The sequence below is a fragment of the Mesoplodon mirus genome, assembly GCF_964341445.2.
Source record: "Mesoplodon mirus genome assembly, chromosome: 8".
NCBI lineage: Eukaryota > Metazoa > Chordata > Mammalia > Artiodactyla > Ziphiidae > Mesoplodon > Mesoplodon mirus.
The window spans coordinates 33,400,278-33,417,557 of NC_138984.1; the positions used below are offsets into that span (position 1 = coordinate 33,400,278).

Consider the following 17,280-nt stretch of genomic DNA (forward strand, 5'->3'; position numbering starts at 1 on the left):
CTTCATAATTCCATCTTCCCCAAATTTTTATCTTTTTGATTAAAGAACTCTTCCGAGTGCCTTTTACAGTCTTCTGGGGAATTGAAATTTTTTCCATTAAGAGAATTTTGTAAAGATCTAAATAAATGGAAATCTGAAGGTGCAATGTCTGGTGAATAAGGCGGATGAATTAGAACCTCCCAGCCAAGCTGTAACAGTTTTTGCCTGGTCACCAAAGAAACATGTGGTCTTGTGTTATCCTGATGGAAGATTATGCATTTTCTGTTGACTAATTCCGGATGCTTTTTTGTCAGGTGCTGCTTTCAGTTGGTCTAATTGGGAGCAGTACTTGTTGGAATTAATCATTTGGTTTTCCGGAAGGAGCTCGTAATAGAGGACTCCCTTCCAAACCCACCATATACACAACCTCACCTTCTTTGGATGAAGACCGGCCTTTGGTGTGGTTGGTGGGTCAAACACAATCTCTTCCGTTCCACATTGTTGTACAGTATCCACTTTTCATCGTCCGTCACAGTTTGTTTTAAAAATGGAACGTTTTCATTACGATTAAGTAGAGAATTGCATGCAGAAATACGGTCAAGAAGGTTTTTTCGCTTAACTTATGTGGAGCTCAAACATCAAAGCGATTCACATAACCAAGTTGGTGCAAATGGTTTTCAACACTTGATTTGGATATTTTGAGTATGTTGGCTATCTCTTGTGTATAACATTGATTGTTCTCAATTAATGTCTGCATTTGATCACTATCAACTTCAACTGGTCTACCCGACCGTGGAGCATTATCCAGCAAGAAATCTCCAGCATGAAACTTCGCAAACCACTTTTGACACATTCAATCAGTCACAGCACCTTCTCCATACACTGCACAAATCTTTTTTTTGCATTTCAGTTGCATTTTTACCTCTCTTGAAATAATAAAGCATAATAGGCCGAAAATGTTGCTTTTTTTCTTCCATCTTCAATATTAAAATGGCTATACAAAAATTCACCAGTTTTGTTAAGTCCTTTTTAAAACGCATGCTGATATGACAGGTGTCACATACAATCTAGCAAAACTGTTTCAAATGAAGTTAAAGACAACTAAGTGCTACTAGAGCCATCTTACAGGAAAAAAACGAACGAACCTTTTGGCCAACCCAATATCTAAATGGTCTAAATTATCTGGAGCACGAAGTTCAATTTAATAAGCTCTAAGTCACACTTGGACTAATGGGTACCAAAAGCCATAATGTAAATTGTAAAGAACACAAAAAACCTAGCAATACTAAATTGGTCCAGTAAGTTAGGCAAAAATATATACACATTATAAAATCAAAAGATTTAAACAAGTATGACTAGTTGTCTCCAGGAAGGGGAATTAGTTGACTGTGGGCCAAGAATAGGAAAAAAAAATCTTTTTTCAAAAGGCATTTTAAAAAATAATCTTTCAAATTTTAAGCCATGCAACATATAACATAGTTTAAAAAATTATATTTAAAAAAGACCTGGACATCATTGCAGGTTTGAATTTCATAATACAGTATAAGCAATCCATTATACTCATGAACCAATTACTTAGAACTTAAAATAATTTTTTTCTTAAGTAACTATTATAATTGGAGATTAGATTTCCATGCCAGCCTGTAATAGTTGTAAAAGCCTATTCAGCAGGAATTTAACCATGAGTTATATATAGCGACATTTATAGGGAAAGTCAGTCTCCTAAAAAAAACCAATGGAAAGTAAGAAATACAACTGAAAGCATGGCTTAGGGAACAAGGAATAATTCATTTATTTCTGGTACTAAATGAAATATATTAGAAGTGGAGGATAAGAAGGTAAAATGGTAAAAATAATTATAGACACATACTTATTAAGCACTTACCTTGTGCCTGGCACTCTGCTTACCATTTTACACAGATGATGTCACTAATCCTTAAAAGTACTCAGTGGGAAAACTACTAGCACAGAATCAGCATAAGTGGACTGCAGGGCAGAGTCAGTGGTAGTGAATGAGAAGGGAAAGAAAATCCTGAGGGTCAGTGACTACAAACAAAGAAGCAGAATTTCCAAGGCCATCTGGAAAAACAAGTCCCAAATTGACAGGGCTGTTCACATGTGAAAATTTTTCATATTCTAGATGGTCATAAACTGACCAAATAGTGAAAGAGTGATTATTTTATTAATGAAGAAAAATTATGATATAAAATTTAATTCTTTAAATGCGCTAATCAAATAATCACTTAAAATGATCCTTTCAACATTTCAACACCAGTGCTCTCTTCCCATTCGTTGACTGATGCTGTAAATCCCTAGAATTTGCAGTGAGTCATCAATGCTTTAAATAACCCCAAAGTACTGCCCATAGGCATCTGTCTTTTAAATTATCAGCAAAGTGATTCCTATACAAAGATGAGATATTTTGTGAATTACTTCATGAGTGAAACCATATGTATTTTATACTTTCATACATTACTTTGGGAATTATATAGTGAAAACAGGTATATCTACGATAACATTTTAGAGCTTGAGGACATATGTTTTACCTTAGCAGCTGGAGATTTGTTCATTACTGCTGTCAAAGCCTGAATGGTTGATACAGCCAAACAATCCAACTGTGCCTGAAACACCTACCAGAGGAGGAAAAAAAGGTAAGAAATTAACAAATGTGTTCAAGATTTGTATTCAGTTAGGAAGCCTTTCTTCTGAAAACCTCAAAAAAATATTTAACATGCAATACATTCCTCTTCCAATGAAATGGATCTCTGAAACACTAAAACCTGTAAGAAAAGCTACATACTTGACAGAAAATAAGCCATATGTCAAGAAGAATAAGGTTACATTCACTCATTATATTAAAATGCTTTGGGGGGGAAAAACCCACCAAGATTAAACATGCTTTTAAAAAGTAATGGACAATCTCAAGAGGAAGGGAGGGAGGGCTATCATGGGAAATTCTTGTCTGTTTTAATTTTCCTTCAAAAATACACTTGAAACTTCCTAGGTTAAAATTTCATTAGCATGTATAATAAGATGTCGAAAACAGTCTTATCTATATAGTTTCCAAACCCTGTGTTATAAATGAAATGGTATGTGCATATATCAATCAATCACATTTGCAAACAATAACATACCTGTATTTTTATATAAAATGCAGAAATTTGAGGCAGAACAGAAAATGAAATATGTATCTATAAGCACTGTCATGTTTTTGAGAAGGCAAGCTTTAATGCCAGAAGTTGTAAGAAAAAATAAATACCAGCTCCATTTTGTCTATTTCTGTTTAAGCTTCATCATAAAGAAGAGATGTGTTAAATTTCAGGGCAGTACATTCATAGCAAAAGAAACAAAAACAAAATAGAACATCAACAATATAAAAAAACTGAACGTGAATGTTATATCATCCAACTTAGTCAACCACGAAAGCATAGTGTGAGGACTAGAAAGTTGTAAAAAATTACCAGTCCCCAAAATCTGCTTTTGGTAATATATTACTATGACTTGAAGCTCGTTACCCCACAAATAGAATTTTCCTCTCTGCCTCTCACTAAAAATGATCTGAGTAAAGGGGGACTGATTAGATCTTTGTCATTGTGAGCTAAGCTCTATCATTTTCAGGCAAGTTATTTAAGCTGGTATCTTGGTTTTTGTTGATGTTGTTTATTTATTAAACATTATTACATAAAATAAACATATTACATGTGTAATAAACATATTATCATATGCATTAAACATTCTGCATACAGAATATCATACTAAGATTTAAAAAAAAAAAACTAAGATTTTTTTCTCGACTTTATTGAAGAGGACTAGGTATCACAGTACCTATAATCAGGAATACTAATTGTCAACCTCGAAGGGATTATTATAACATTTTATAAATCTATATAAGAAGACTTTAAGAGGAACTAACACTTATATGGAAATCCAGAATGGTAGTCCGTAATTGATATTTCACATCCAGAAGAGAACAGATTATCATGTCTCTTTTTATACCACAGCTCTATTTATACACCTGGACATTAAGATAATGCTAATAATACGTTAATAAAAGATATCACATAAGCTCTCTCACAAACATTCTGGGAAAGATAAATAACAAAGCAATTTTTATAGGTAGTTTTTGCCAACCTAAATTGCCTAATGTATTGTGAAAAGCAAGATAAATTGTATATATCTGCCTTATACCCGTGTAAAGGTGAGTTTTTAGAAAAGAAAAAAAGTTAAATTTTATGCTAAATTAAGACTCAAAGAGCTCGGCATCTTCTTCCCTTCCTCCAAGATTTGGGTTGTCCATTGAATTATAATAATCATTTGTCAACAAGAGGCAAAGAATCAAGATATTAAAACTGATCAAACATATTCACGAACAAAGCCCTAAGGTCCCAATACACCACAATGCTTAGAAAAAGAAGCCCCCAAAATATGGAGTCATCACTAGGTGGACAGCACTGATATTGGGATTCCATTCCTGTACTTTATATTTCCTCAAACTGAAAAGAAGACACACATACATAGATGGAATCCTGTCGATCATTTATATCCCTCACCAAGATTTCAATATATTTATCTTTTAGATGAAAGCATTTATTTTTAAATTTTTAAACAATTTTCAAAAATAATTAATGAAGATTAGAAATAGATAATGTTTGTATACTTTAAAACATAAGAAGAAAAGTACAGGAATAGGTGCTCCCATTGACTGATTTTGGACTTCAGCTCAAACAAGATGCAGGCTTTGTAGATACCTGGTCCTCATTCATTTCTGTCAGTAATTTGTTGGCAAGGTCTTTCTCGTTCTTGTCTGCCACCTTACTGTTAGCATTTAAAAATAGCTGTTAAAAACAGAGACAAGAATAATGGAGAAAGAACATTAAATTGTTACCTATAAGCAGAAGTGAAGCTTAAATGGATTTCCATATCTCTTGAAATAAATCCAAGAATCCACTCATGAAGTATACCACTCTTAAAATGACAATCAACTGTCCATTTTCTGGATTACTAACTAACATTAGTTCATATACTCTGTAATTAATTATCAGTTATTTCTCTCTGAAACTCAAAGTTACCAAAATAAGAAACAACAGCAATAATTAAATAATTATTAGGAATACTTAGTTAATATTCCTGAATTCTTAAAGAATCAGCAGGGAATGACTCATAGAAGAGAAGGAAACTGCTATTGAGACAGACTAAAGATACTGTAGTAAATAATGTATAGTAAGGGTTCTGCAGCCACGTAGGTGTGTGAAATGCTATTCAACTAACTTTAAAAAGGGGTCTTTCTGGAAATGCTTCTCAGAGTCTCAAATATGCTAATGTGTACTTTGACAAGGGAGGTCAGTGTGTAGTATTTCCCTAACTTATCTGACCACACATTTTGTTAAAAATTTTGTTAACAGTATTCTCCAAAATTATCAAGAGTTGAGCATAATTTATATTAGTTTGTACACTAGAAAGATGGATTAGGATTACCTCTGACATACATTGAGACTGCCCTTTTCTGAAAGAAATGAAAGAATCAAGTAGTTTGGCTTACATAAATAAAACCCAGCATCCCAAGATCTCAGTCACAGTTTGGGTAAAGAGGAAAATAATTCAAATGAGAGTGAAAAGGGAGAGAAAGTTAGATTTATAACGGGATTTATCAAGAGCATCCTAAGAAGGAAGTTCTTCTTAGGAACTACTATCATTTCAGAAATTGAAAACAAAAATCCAGTAATGTGCTGAAATAATGCAATATAAAATAAAAGGGGTAATAGTAAGGTATGCAAGAGCATAAGTAAAGCTAAACCTAAAAATAGATTAGCGTACGCAATTCAGGCTTTGGAATCAGAAACCTGCATTTGAATCTTGGTTCTGCTACTTATTAGCTGTCTGGTTTTAAGGAAAACTACTTAAATTCTCCGAGTTTGTTTTCTCAGAAATGAAAAGAATAATATATCATGAAATTGGCGTGCAGATTAAATGAGATAATCCATGTTAGGTTATTAGCCTAAAACTAACATACAACAAGGGCTAAATAAATGAAAGCTGGTATCATTATTAGCAGCAAAGATTTTAAAATAGTAATATTCCATATTATCTAGATGCAATAACACAGGACTGCTCAAAACTGATGAAAGTAAAAATAAGTAAAGTCTTTCCAGAAAGCAATCCATATCAAGATTCTTTTAAAAAGTTCTTACTCTTTAAATCAGTAATTGTATTTCTAGGAATCTACTCAAAGAAACAGTCAGAAATTGACACTAAGATTTTGGAAGAGAAATGCTCACTTCAATTCTGTTTACAACAGCAAAAAATTAGAAACCAGTCAAATATCAACATAATAGAATATGTTAATAAATTATGGTTCATCCATAGGTTGAAATAGAAATCCTCAAATTTTCTGGTCTGAAGACCCCTTAACACTCTTTAAAAAATTACTGAGAACCCCAATGAACTGAACTTTTATTTATGTGGGTTACATCTATCAATATTTACCATATCAGAAATTAAAATCAAGGCGTTTAAAAAATATTTATTTATTCAAAAAATAACAAATCCATTACAAGTTTATATAAATAACATGTTTATGAAAAATATATTTTCCAAAATATACCTTAGTGAGGATGGCACTGCTTTTACATTTTTGCAAATCTCTTTAAATGTCTGACTTAAGAGAAGACAGATGAACTCTCCTATCTGCTTTTTGTTTTGTTTTGTTTTTGTGGTACGCGGGCCTCTCACTGTTGTGGCCTCTCCCGTTGCAGAGAACAGGCTCCGGACGCGCAGGCTCAGCGGCCATGGCTCACGGGCCTAGCCGCTCCGCGGCATGTGGGATCTTCCCGGACCGGGGCACGAACCCGTATTCCCTGAATCAGCAGGCGGACTCTCAACCACTGCGCCACCAGGGAAGCCCTCTTATCTGCTTTTGCGTTCAGACTTTTATAATGTTGTTTTGGTTACAGTTTAAGAAGAAAATTAACTTCAAAAAGAAATTTTGTTAAGATTAGACTTTGCAGACTCTCTAAAATGATCTTGGGGATCCCATACTTTGAGAACTGCTGTGTTGAAATACTTGCAGTCATTAAAAGCAATCTTTTCAAAAATATATGATAGCATATGGAAAGATTCATGATATAACACAATTAAAAGCAGAATAAAAAATATTCAGTAGTATTCCAATTTTGTAAAGGAAAATACATCCACATTAAAAATATACACGCAAATATGTATATTTTGCAACATTTTAAATACTGTATATATGCTTTGTAAAAAAATATTGTTATGCTTCTTTTTTCCTCCAAAAGCTCTATATTGTGTATTGTTCTAGAAGTTAAATAAATATCTATTTTTAAAAAAATGAAAAGAAACTTGCTCAAGGTCACTAAGACAATGTGTATAAATCCAGACAGGTATGATTCCCAAAGTCAGGCTTTCAACTACACCATTTTGTCTAATCACTCCTAACACTCTTTTCCATAAAGTAACCCTTGGTTGATCCTCTGATAAATTCTCATTCTTGGGCTTCCCTGGTGGCACAGTGGCTGAGAGTCCGCCTGCTGATGCAGGGGACACAGGTTCGTGCCCCGGTCTTGATCCCACATGCCGCGGAGTGGATGGGCCCGTGAGCGATGGCCGCTGAGCCTGCACGTCTGGAGCCTGTGCTCCACAACAGGAGAGGCCACAACAGTGAGAGGCCCGCGTACCACAAAAAAAAAAAAATTCTCATTCTTACTAAGACTGTCATGATGATACATTTATTGTAGTTGATTTTAAGGAGTAGATGTGGAGAAGAAAGAGAAGAAATTAAAGAAAACAAATCAAAGAAGATGAGCGACACCACAATATCAAAAGCTTTCCAGAATCTTATAACTTAAGTCCTCAAATGGAACTTTATATACTTACAATATATTTTTGAAAAAATGATTTCAACTAGCAACTAGGAAAGTGCTAAAGTCCATGTAATGGTTTTGAATTCTACTCTTTGCTACTAGAAATTTGCTGTTATTTTCTTCACATTAATTCAAATATTTTTGAACAGCTTAAAAAAGACTTATAGTAACTCAAAGCATATCCCCCTTTCAAAATTCAATATAGTAAAAGAAAATAATTCTTAAATATTTAAAGTTCATCATACCTATCATAAAAGTTAAATATATGATTCCATGGAACTGTATTTTAAATATGTTATAGTATGATGAAACTCATTTTGAGAAGCCCAGAAGTCTTTACACAAATATTGAAGGAAATTAATGTGTACTTAAACTGGTTGGTGAACCTCATGCAAAAAGAAGCAATAGAAACTGCAACAGTCACCCTAAAGATTTATGTGTAATTCATAAATTGTTTTTGACACTTTAAGCGTTAGATGATAATGCTTCCAATGGGTCTGAATATTTAAATGATGAATTGTCTTGATTCTGTATTACTATACAAAAGAGTAAATGATTCATTCCTTATTAACAAATAACAATTTAAACAGAAATCAATCATAGACATCTGTAGCATTCTATAACACATCTGGGAACTTAAGTTTTCACAAGATGCCAAACATTTTTATATATTCATAAATCATATGACCTATCTCCATCAAATATGTTTGTATATACAGTAAATAAAACCTATAATTCTTTTATATTTAGTGCGCAGAAAACATTTTTTCTACTGACTAAACAGTGACCTTAAGTACCAGTAATACAGTTACAAAACTACATATAACAATGAACTTAGGGTCAGAATACCTGGGTAAGAAATCCTACCTCCATCATATATTAGTGTTAAACACTGGGCTCATCACTTAAGCTCTTAGGACACATTTCCTCATTTCTATAATAAAAGAGTTGGGCAGTTCATTTCAAAGGTTCCCCCTTGTTTTTATTATTTTTAATTTTTTTTATTAAATCATCTTAACTAATTTATTATATTTTTTAAGAAGTTTATTTATTTAATTTATTTTACTTTTTGCTGCGTTGGGTCTTCATTGCTGCATGCAGGTTTTTCTCTGGTTGCAGTGAGCAGAGGCTACTCTTTGTTGTGGTGCACGGGCTCTGGGCATGCGGGTTTCAGTAATTGTGCCACGTGGGCTCAGCAGCTGTGGCACATGGGCTTAGTTGCTCTGCACATGTGGGATCTTCCCAGACCAGGGGTCGAACTCGTGTCCCCTGCATTGGCAGGCAGATTCTTAACCACTGTGCCACTTGTTTTTAAAACTTAATGAGTCTAGATGTGGCACATATATGCAATGGAATATTACGCAGCCATAAAAAGGAACGAAACTGAGTTATCTGTAGTGAGGCGGATGGACCTAGAGACTGTCATTCAGAGTGAAGTAAGTCAGAAAGAGAAAAACAAATACCATATGCTAACACATATATATGGAATCTTAAAAAAAAAAAAAAAGGTCATGAAGAACCTAGGGGCAAGACAGGAATAAAGATGCAGACCTGGGCCTCCCTGGTGGCGCAGTGGTTGAGAGTCCGCCTGCCGATGCAGGGGATACGGGTTCGTGCCCCGGTCTGGGAGGATCCCATATGCCGCGGAGCGGCTGGGCCCGTGAGCCATGGCCGCTGAGCCTGTGCGTCCGGAGCCTGTGCTCCGCAGCGGGGGAGGCCACAGCGGTGAGAGGCCCGCGTACAGCAAAAAAAAAAAAAAAAAAAAAAAAAGATGCAGACCTACTAGAGAATGAACTTGAGGATACAGGGAGGTGGCAGGGTAAGCTGGGACAAAGTGAGAGAGTGGCATGGACATATATACACTACCAAACGTAAAATAGATAGCTAGTGGGAAGCAGCCGCGTAGCACAGGGAGATCAGCTTGGTGCTTTGTGACCACCTAGAGGGGTGGGAGGAAGGGAGATGCAAGAGGGAAGAGATATGGGGACATATGTATATGTATAACTGCTTCACTTTGTTATAAAGCAGAAACACACCATTGTAAAGCTATTATACTCCAATAAAGATGTTAAAAAAAAAAAACTTAATGAGTCTAAAGTTTAGTGAGGAATCTACAGGGAGTCTGACTAGAATATTCCACAAATAAAGACTACTGCCAGGAGAGAAGGCTCAGGTCCCAAAGCCTAGCTTTCCCCTCTGAAATGGGTTTCTTCTCTACCATTTCCTGTTTCAAAACAAAATGTGATAAATGGTAACAAATAATTAAATTTTAAAATGGTATGACTATCAGCAAGTTTCTAGATCTAAATGATAAGAAACTTTGGTTTATAACATAGAAGAAAGAGTAAATATTAGCTCACCATCATGACAGCTATGTCAAACAGTTTTGTATTTTTAAAAAAGATACTGTTGACCATGATATGATAGAGATTTTTAATTATGTCTTAGTTTCATATACTGTATAAATGCATTCAAAAAAGTTTAGTAGAAACTATCTTATCCTAGTGATTTATCCTTCCATAATGTGTGACTGGCAGGCTCTCTACACATGTGAGATCTTGCCTTTATTACTGAAGTTGTCTTTATAACTGATAAAGCCATGCTGCATTTTTACAACAAACAGAAGGTTTTATAAACATTTCTCTTATGCTGCTTTCACCTCCCTAGGATTTCTTTCCCAAGAATGATTTATAAAAGGCAGACAGAGAGATCTTGACTCTATAGTGACAATTTGGTACTTTTGTTGACTTCATAAATAATCATTATGACTTACTTTATCAATATATTATTTCCTATTTTATGCTATTCTTCACAATTTTACTATAAGTTAAGCAATATAGTGACATAAATGTTTTCAAGGATACCCCTCCTAACAGAGTGGAAAAATTCAAGGAGCTAACGTTAAAATTCTTATTCTGGAACATTCTCACAGAATCAGAAGGGACCCCCAGTATTTTTCAACCGGGAATTCATGAAAGGAATACTTCAAATAGAAAGGTAAAAGCTCTTTGAAGTAGTTTTACTTTCAAAGCCTTCTCAAGAAGGTTTCTGGTGCCATCTTGAAATTTATGGAAACATATAATAATCAGAAATATTAGTTATTATGTACTTACACATATCTGCTAAAAGTATAAATTAGTAAAAACTTTAAAAAATAAGCAAATTGGAAGTATACATCAAGAACATTAATAGTATTTTTATTTTTCTACTTTTCTACATTTTCCACTTATTCATAAGTTTTCACACAATGTTCCCTACTTAAAAAAATGTATGCTCTTTGATCTAATAATTGTACTAGAAATAGAATTCTGTTTTATGAAACTTTAAAGAGTTATGTAATCACAAACAAAATTGGAAACAAATTAAGAATTTACCAATTGGGAATAGTTAAGTAAACTATGGTACATCCAGTCAGTATAATAACATGTAAATATGAAAATCATAACACATGAAAATGCTAATGAAATAATCTTAAGTGAAACAAAAGTGCAAAAACATATGCCATCAAATACTCATACTAAATTTTAACAATGCATAACAAAAAAGACTTTGAAACTTAACAACAAAAAAGCTAAAAAACCCAATTAAAAAATGCACCAAGGACTTGAATAGACATTTCTCTAAAGATGATACACAAATGGCCAGTAAGCACATGAAAAGATGCTCAGCATCACTAATCATTAGAGAAAAGCAAATCAAACTACAATGAGATACCACCTCACACCCACTGAGATGGCTATTATCAAAAAAAAAAAAGAAGAGGAAGAAGAGGAGGAGGAGGAGGAAGGAGAAGAGGAGGAGGAGGAAGAGGGAGAAGAGGAAGAAGAAGGACGAGAAGGAGAAGAAGAAGAAGAAGAAGAAAACAAGTGTTGATAAGAATGTGGAGAAACTGGAACCTTTGTGCACTGTTGGTGGCAATGTAAAATGGTGCAGCTACTATGGAAAACAGTAAGGTGGTTCCTCAAAAAATTAAAAATTTAATTACTATATGATCCAGCAAACCCACTTCTGGATATATACCAAAAAGAATTTAAAGTAGGGTCTTGAAGAGATATTTGTATACTCATGTTCATAGCAACATTATCCATGATAGCCAAAAGGTAGAATCAACACAAGAGTCCATCAACAGATGAATGAATAAACAAAATGTGGTATATACATATGTATACATACAATGAGATACTATTCAGTCTTAAAAAGAAAGGAAATTCTGCAATATGCTACAACATGGATGAATCTTGAGGATATTATGCTGAATGAAATAAGCCAGTCAGAAAAAATCAAACACTGTATAATTCCACCTATACGAGGTACTTAGAGTAGTCAAAATCACAGAGACAGCAAGAATAGTAGTTGCCAAGGGCTGAACGGAGAGGAGAATGTAGAGTTGTTTAATGGATATAGAGCTTTAGTTTTACAAGATGAAGAGTTATGGGGGATGGATGGTGGTAATGGTTGCAACAATGTGAATGTATTTAATACCACCGAACTGTATACTTAAAAATGATTAAGATGGTAAATTTTACATTACATGTATTTTACCACAATAAAAAAATTTAGTTATAGTTATGCTCAAAATAGAATCAAAACATAAACCAAATAACAGCTTCTTAAAATCAAAGACAACAGGGCTTCCCTGGTGGCTCAGTGGTTAAGAATCCGCCTGCCAATGCAGGGGACACAGGTTCGAGCCCTGGTCCGGGAAGATCCCACATGCCATGGAGAAACTAAGCCCGTGTGCCACAACTACTGAGCCTGCGCTCTAGAGCCCACAAGCCACAACTACTGAGCCCGGGTGCCACAACTACTGAAGCCCACGCGTCTAGAGCCCGTGCTCCGCAACAAGAGAAGCCACTGCAATGAGAAGCCCGTGCACCGCTACAAAGAGTAGCCCCCTCTCGCCACAACTAGAGAAAGCCCATGCACAGCAACAAAGACCCAATGCAGCCAAAAATAAATAAAATAAATTAAAAAAAAAAATCAAAGACAACAATAATAGTAACAATAGAAAAATACCTTGCAGTTCTGTAGCAGTCGTATGAGATGTTCAAAGCAATTACTGTTAAGAAAAATAGCCTGAAGAACAGGCCTATCTCTGCAGTCTAACATGGCTGTAATGGTATCTAGGAAATTAAAAACAAAATTGTCCATTAATAAAGTGGAAAATCTGGGATCACAGAAACATTCACTCTAGCCATATATTTAATTTAGGTTTTTTGGCTAACAAACAGATGTAAATTAATAGGAAATAATAAAGAGGGGGAATAGAAAACAAAACCTGTACTTATTACTTGATAAGAAAAGTGAAAAAAAGTGAACATTTTTATACTTTATTATTAAAAATATTTATTTTTTATATATAATAATGATATATATTTCCCAGAGATTTACTTAGGTGTTCTTCCATTATAACTTAAGTGTAATAAACTGTGGTTCCCAACTTGATATGAATAAGCAACACTTGGTTATGTCTGGCAACATAGTCTCATTTCTATAGTATAAAATTAACATATGACTATCATGAAAATGAGACTTAGGCAATTAATCCATTTGTGATGATGCTTTGGTCTTGTTTCCTACTGAAAGGATGTCCCCACTCAGAAATCAAGGGACATTTGACATAGGTAATATGCAAGTTCATAATAAAAAAGAAGTCCAATATAGACTCAAATTTCCTTATAAACTTATAATTTATAATAATTATAAAACATGACATGTTATAACATATAAAAGAATAGAAACTATATAAGATGAATCTATTTTCCTACAAAAACACTGTTGTTATGAATCATTAAGTTTCACTGAGATTTTGATGTCCAATATTTTTAAATTGGACACCACACACATACCCACACAAACATTTTTTAAAGTCTCTAGGGCTATACAACAAACCATTAATGTTGGTTATGTCGGGTGGCAGGATGCAAAAACTTTTTTTTACTTATCTGAACTTTCTAGTTTAGCTATAATGAAAATATGTTACTTCTATAAAAAGGAACTCAGTTAATAATATTAGTATCTATCAATTTAACAGAAATACAAAAAGAAATCACATATATTGGTGAAGGAGCTTGCAGGGAGGCAGGAGAGGGGGAGAGAGAGAAAGAAGCACAGAATGACACAAAACAACCAACACAAAGAGAGGGAAAGAGAAACAAGACACATACACACAGAGGATCTGAGGAATCAAAACAAAACAAGAAACCAGAAACCCTCAAAAGGAAGGACATGCTGAAGTGATTTCTACAGAGATGTATTAGAAGCACATAAAAAATTGATCGTAAGTGACTCTTTGCCATAGGTTAGAAACTACAAATGGCACTTCTTGAAAATTTACTTTTCCTAGAATTTCAAAATCACAGCTGATTTACTTTTGAACATAGATGCTTTTAGTGGATTACAACTTTCAAGAGAATATAGAGGCTCGATTTTGTCACTGTTAAAGCAAACATGTGAAAGACAAATCAATTCCATATTATTTTGAAGTCAAATCTAAACAGTCACACAATATCTGAGTTAAACAATCAATATTTTCGATACAATAGCCTTGAATTCTAAATGAAAATGGAGAATATAAAGGTAAAAAAAAAACTAGATTCAGAGAAAACTGAATATAATAAACTTCATCTAATACTCACTCAGCATTTTGATCTGTAGAGCTATGAACCGGCTTTCCCACAGCCTGGACCTCCTTTGATTAGGTAAAGCTGAATGATCTGAATTTAGCAATTTAAAATAGTTCTCCAAAATAGTGCTGGTTTCCACTTGACGCTGATCAGAGCTGCTAGTGAGAAGGATATGTACCACCTCTGTAAGGCACTTCAGAGTAAGTTCTACCTTCCTACCCACTTCTTCAGGATTTCCATCCTCCCAAGAATCGCAGTCGGCCAAAACTCTCATGAGAACCTCCATGGTGGCTGGAGAAATTGCTTGCAAAGCATTCCTCTGAAACATGAGAGACTAAAAATGAAACCCAAATCTAACTGAAGTGCTATACGTTTGCAAAAACAAAGAGAATTTAATAAATCTGCAGACTTTTTCTTTATAAATCAACATTGAAAAACTTTTACACAGATACTTTGACAGACATTGCTGGTGTTTTACACATATTAGGTCTTCATTTCTTCACTACTAATAGAATTCTGATTTTATTCAGATAGTCACCTGCCCATGTAGAAAACTTACTTACCACCCTCCCTTGTAGCTAGGGGTAGCCATGCGACATAGTTCTGGTCAAGAATATATGCCAGTAGACCATGAAGAGGATATCACTTTACAAATAAAAAAGGAAAGGATCCTTTGCTCTTGGCTTTTTCACCCTTTTCCTGCCTGAAATGCAGACAAGAAGCTTGCAGCCACCTTTATATCATGAGGAAACAAGCCCCAGAATTAAAGTAGCAGGCTACAGAGCAGAACAGGAACACAAGGACCTTAGTCCCTGATGATATCATTGAGTTGCTGTGCTATCCCAGAACTGCCTGCATCGGGATTTCTTATGCAAGAATAAAAATAAACACGTCGATTTGGCCAAGCCTCTCTCAGATTTTCTGTTGGTTATAGCAAATGACATATATCATTTATATCATATTATCCCAAATAATATAGATATATAAGAGGACTGGCTTGGCTCTGATTCTACAAACATATTTCTGAAACTCTAAGTAACTGGTAGCTATTTGAGATGATCCATTAAGCTTGAAATAAATATGTTGCCCTAAATTGTTAAATTCATAAATAATAAATCAGAGTATAATTATGTAAAATCATCTAAAAGTAATAACACTTAGGCCATGTGGACTGATTATCAATATGATAAATAATATCAATAATAACAAGTGCTACTATGGAAGAAATTGCTGATGGCCCATCCAATATCAATTTCCCTCTGCTTCCTTATTAACAGAACCCCTGATGTTTTTGCTGGACACATGGCTACCAGGAATAAACATTACATTTAAATAAAAGAAGTAAGTAAATTAAGTTTTAAACAAGATCTAAACTCAAAAAAATATTTGTATGGTTCATGAAATTTTTAAAGAGACAAAGAATTCATTAAATAATCTACGGAAAACTTTTTGCACTGTTTACTATCGTTTTATAGGTTAACTTTCAACATGTTCCTCACCTGCCCACCAGCTACAATGGCTCCAAAGAGATGCAATAAGCAACACTTAAGACTCTCCTTGAGATGCTCACTTTCTTGAAAACATTCTGTGAATATAATACACAAAATAAATAAATAAGGTTTCTCTTTCACAGTATGACTGATCTCTAAGGAATGTCTGACACAGAAACATCAAAAACGATTTGTATAGCTGATTCACTTGCTGCACAGTAGAAGTTAACACAACATTGTAAAGCAACTATACTCCAGTAAAAATTAATTATAAGAAACAAAACAAAACAGAACAAAATTTAAAAAAAAAAGATTTGTCAAAGGCTAAAATTTGTTAAAAGGCAAAGTTAACATGCATTTTTTTTCATAGAAAAGGAAAAGAGAAACCATCAATCAGGGAGCATTTTAGATACTTTCTTTATGTTACCTCATTTAATTCTCATAATACTCTATACGAGGATGATATTTTGCCCCCATTTATAAATGAGCAAATGGAAGGTCAAAATTTAATACGGTGCCTAAAGTCATCGGGTTACTAAGTGACAGAGATACAAATTAACCCAAATCTGCAATAAAACTAGATGTCTTTTTACTACTAGTACTACTGCTTATATAAACTATTATTTTATTATTCAATTATAAAATTGAAAGAGTTAGATAAAAAGATCTCCTGGGTCCACTCCAGGGCCAATAGTCTAAAGTTCTGGTACCAATAGTAACCTTTCTTTTAACATAACTTTATTGTTTTTAAAAGGTTATACATGCACATTACACAGAAAAATTTAAACAGCATAAAAGAACTGACAAGGAAAAGCAAGTTTCCCTCTAACCTATTCCTCAATCCACCTTGCTCTCTACACCTTAAAAAAAAAAAAAAGCAAAAAAGCTCTACATACATTACTGCATTATGCTTTTTTGCTTAATCCATTATACTTAATACATTCTGAGCATTTTTACATCTTAATATATACATCTGCATTATTCATCAGTAGTGGAATGACTAGAGAGCATTCCACTGCAATGACGTACCTTAATTTACTTAACCAGTTCTCTACTGATAAATGTTTATGCTTTTCCATTTTCTTTTGAAACTACTAACAATCCAGTAATGAATATCCTTTTGCATACATCATTACATACAAAGACAAGATTATAACAATAGAATTATATCTAATTTTTATACATAAGAAACATTACCAAAAAGAAACAATTTTGAGTTAAAGTGTATTGATAGAAATTTACATTTAAAAAATTAAGTCATTCCAGCTATGCTGGAATAACTGTCACTACACATGTTTTCCTGCTACA

At 33.9% G+C, this 17,280-nt stretch overlaps 1 protein-coding gene across 10 annotated transcripts in view; it reads right to left on the minus strand.

Annotated features, from left to right (window-relative positions):
* Positions 1 to 17,280, minus strand: part of NBEAL1 (neurobeachin like 1) — a 175,606-nt gene that overhangs the window by 107,172 nt on the left and 51,154 nt on the right. For 8 of the 10 annotated variants that reach the window (XM_082631520.1, XM_082631522.1, XM_082631518.1 and 5 more), the window contains 5 exons: positions 15,982 to 16,067; positions 14,495 to 14,801; positions 12,873 to 12,979; positions 4,728 to 4,814; positions 2,526 to 2,609 (listed from right to left, as the gene is read on the minus strand). In XM_082631520.1, the coding sequence (XP_082487646.1) occupies positions 2,526 to 2,609; positions 4,728 to 4,814; positions 12,873 to 12,979; positions 14,495 to 14,801; positions 15,982 to 16,067 (671 nt within the window). Of the gene's footprint in view, positions 1 to 411; positions 1,489 to 2,525; positions 2,610 to 4,727; positions 4,815 to 12,872; positions 12,980 to 14,494; positions 14,802 to 15,981; positions 16,068 to 17,280 lie in introns of those variants that run through there. The other 2 variants (XM_082631521.1, XM_082631514.1) reach the window with 2 other exon arrangements.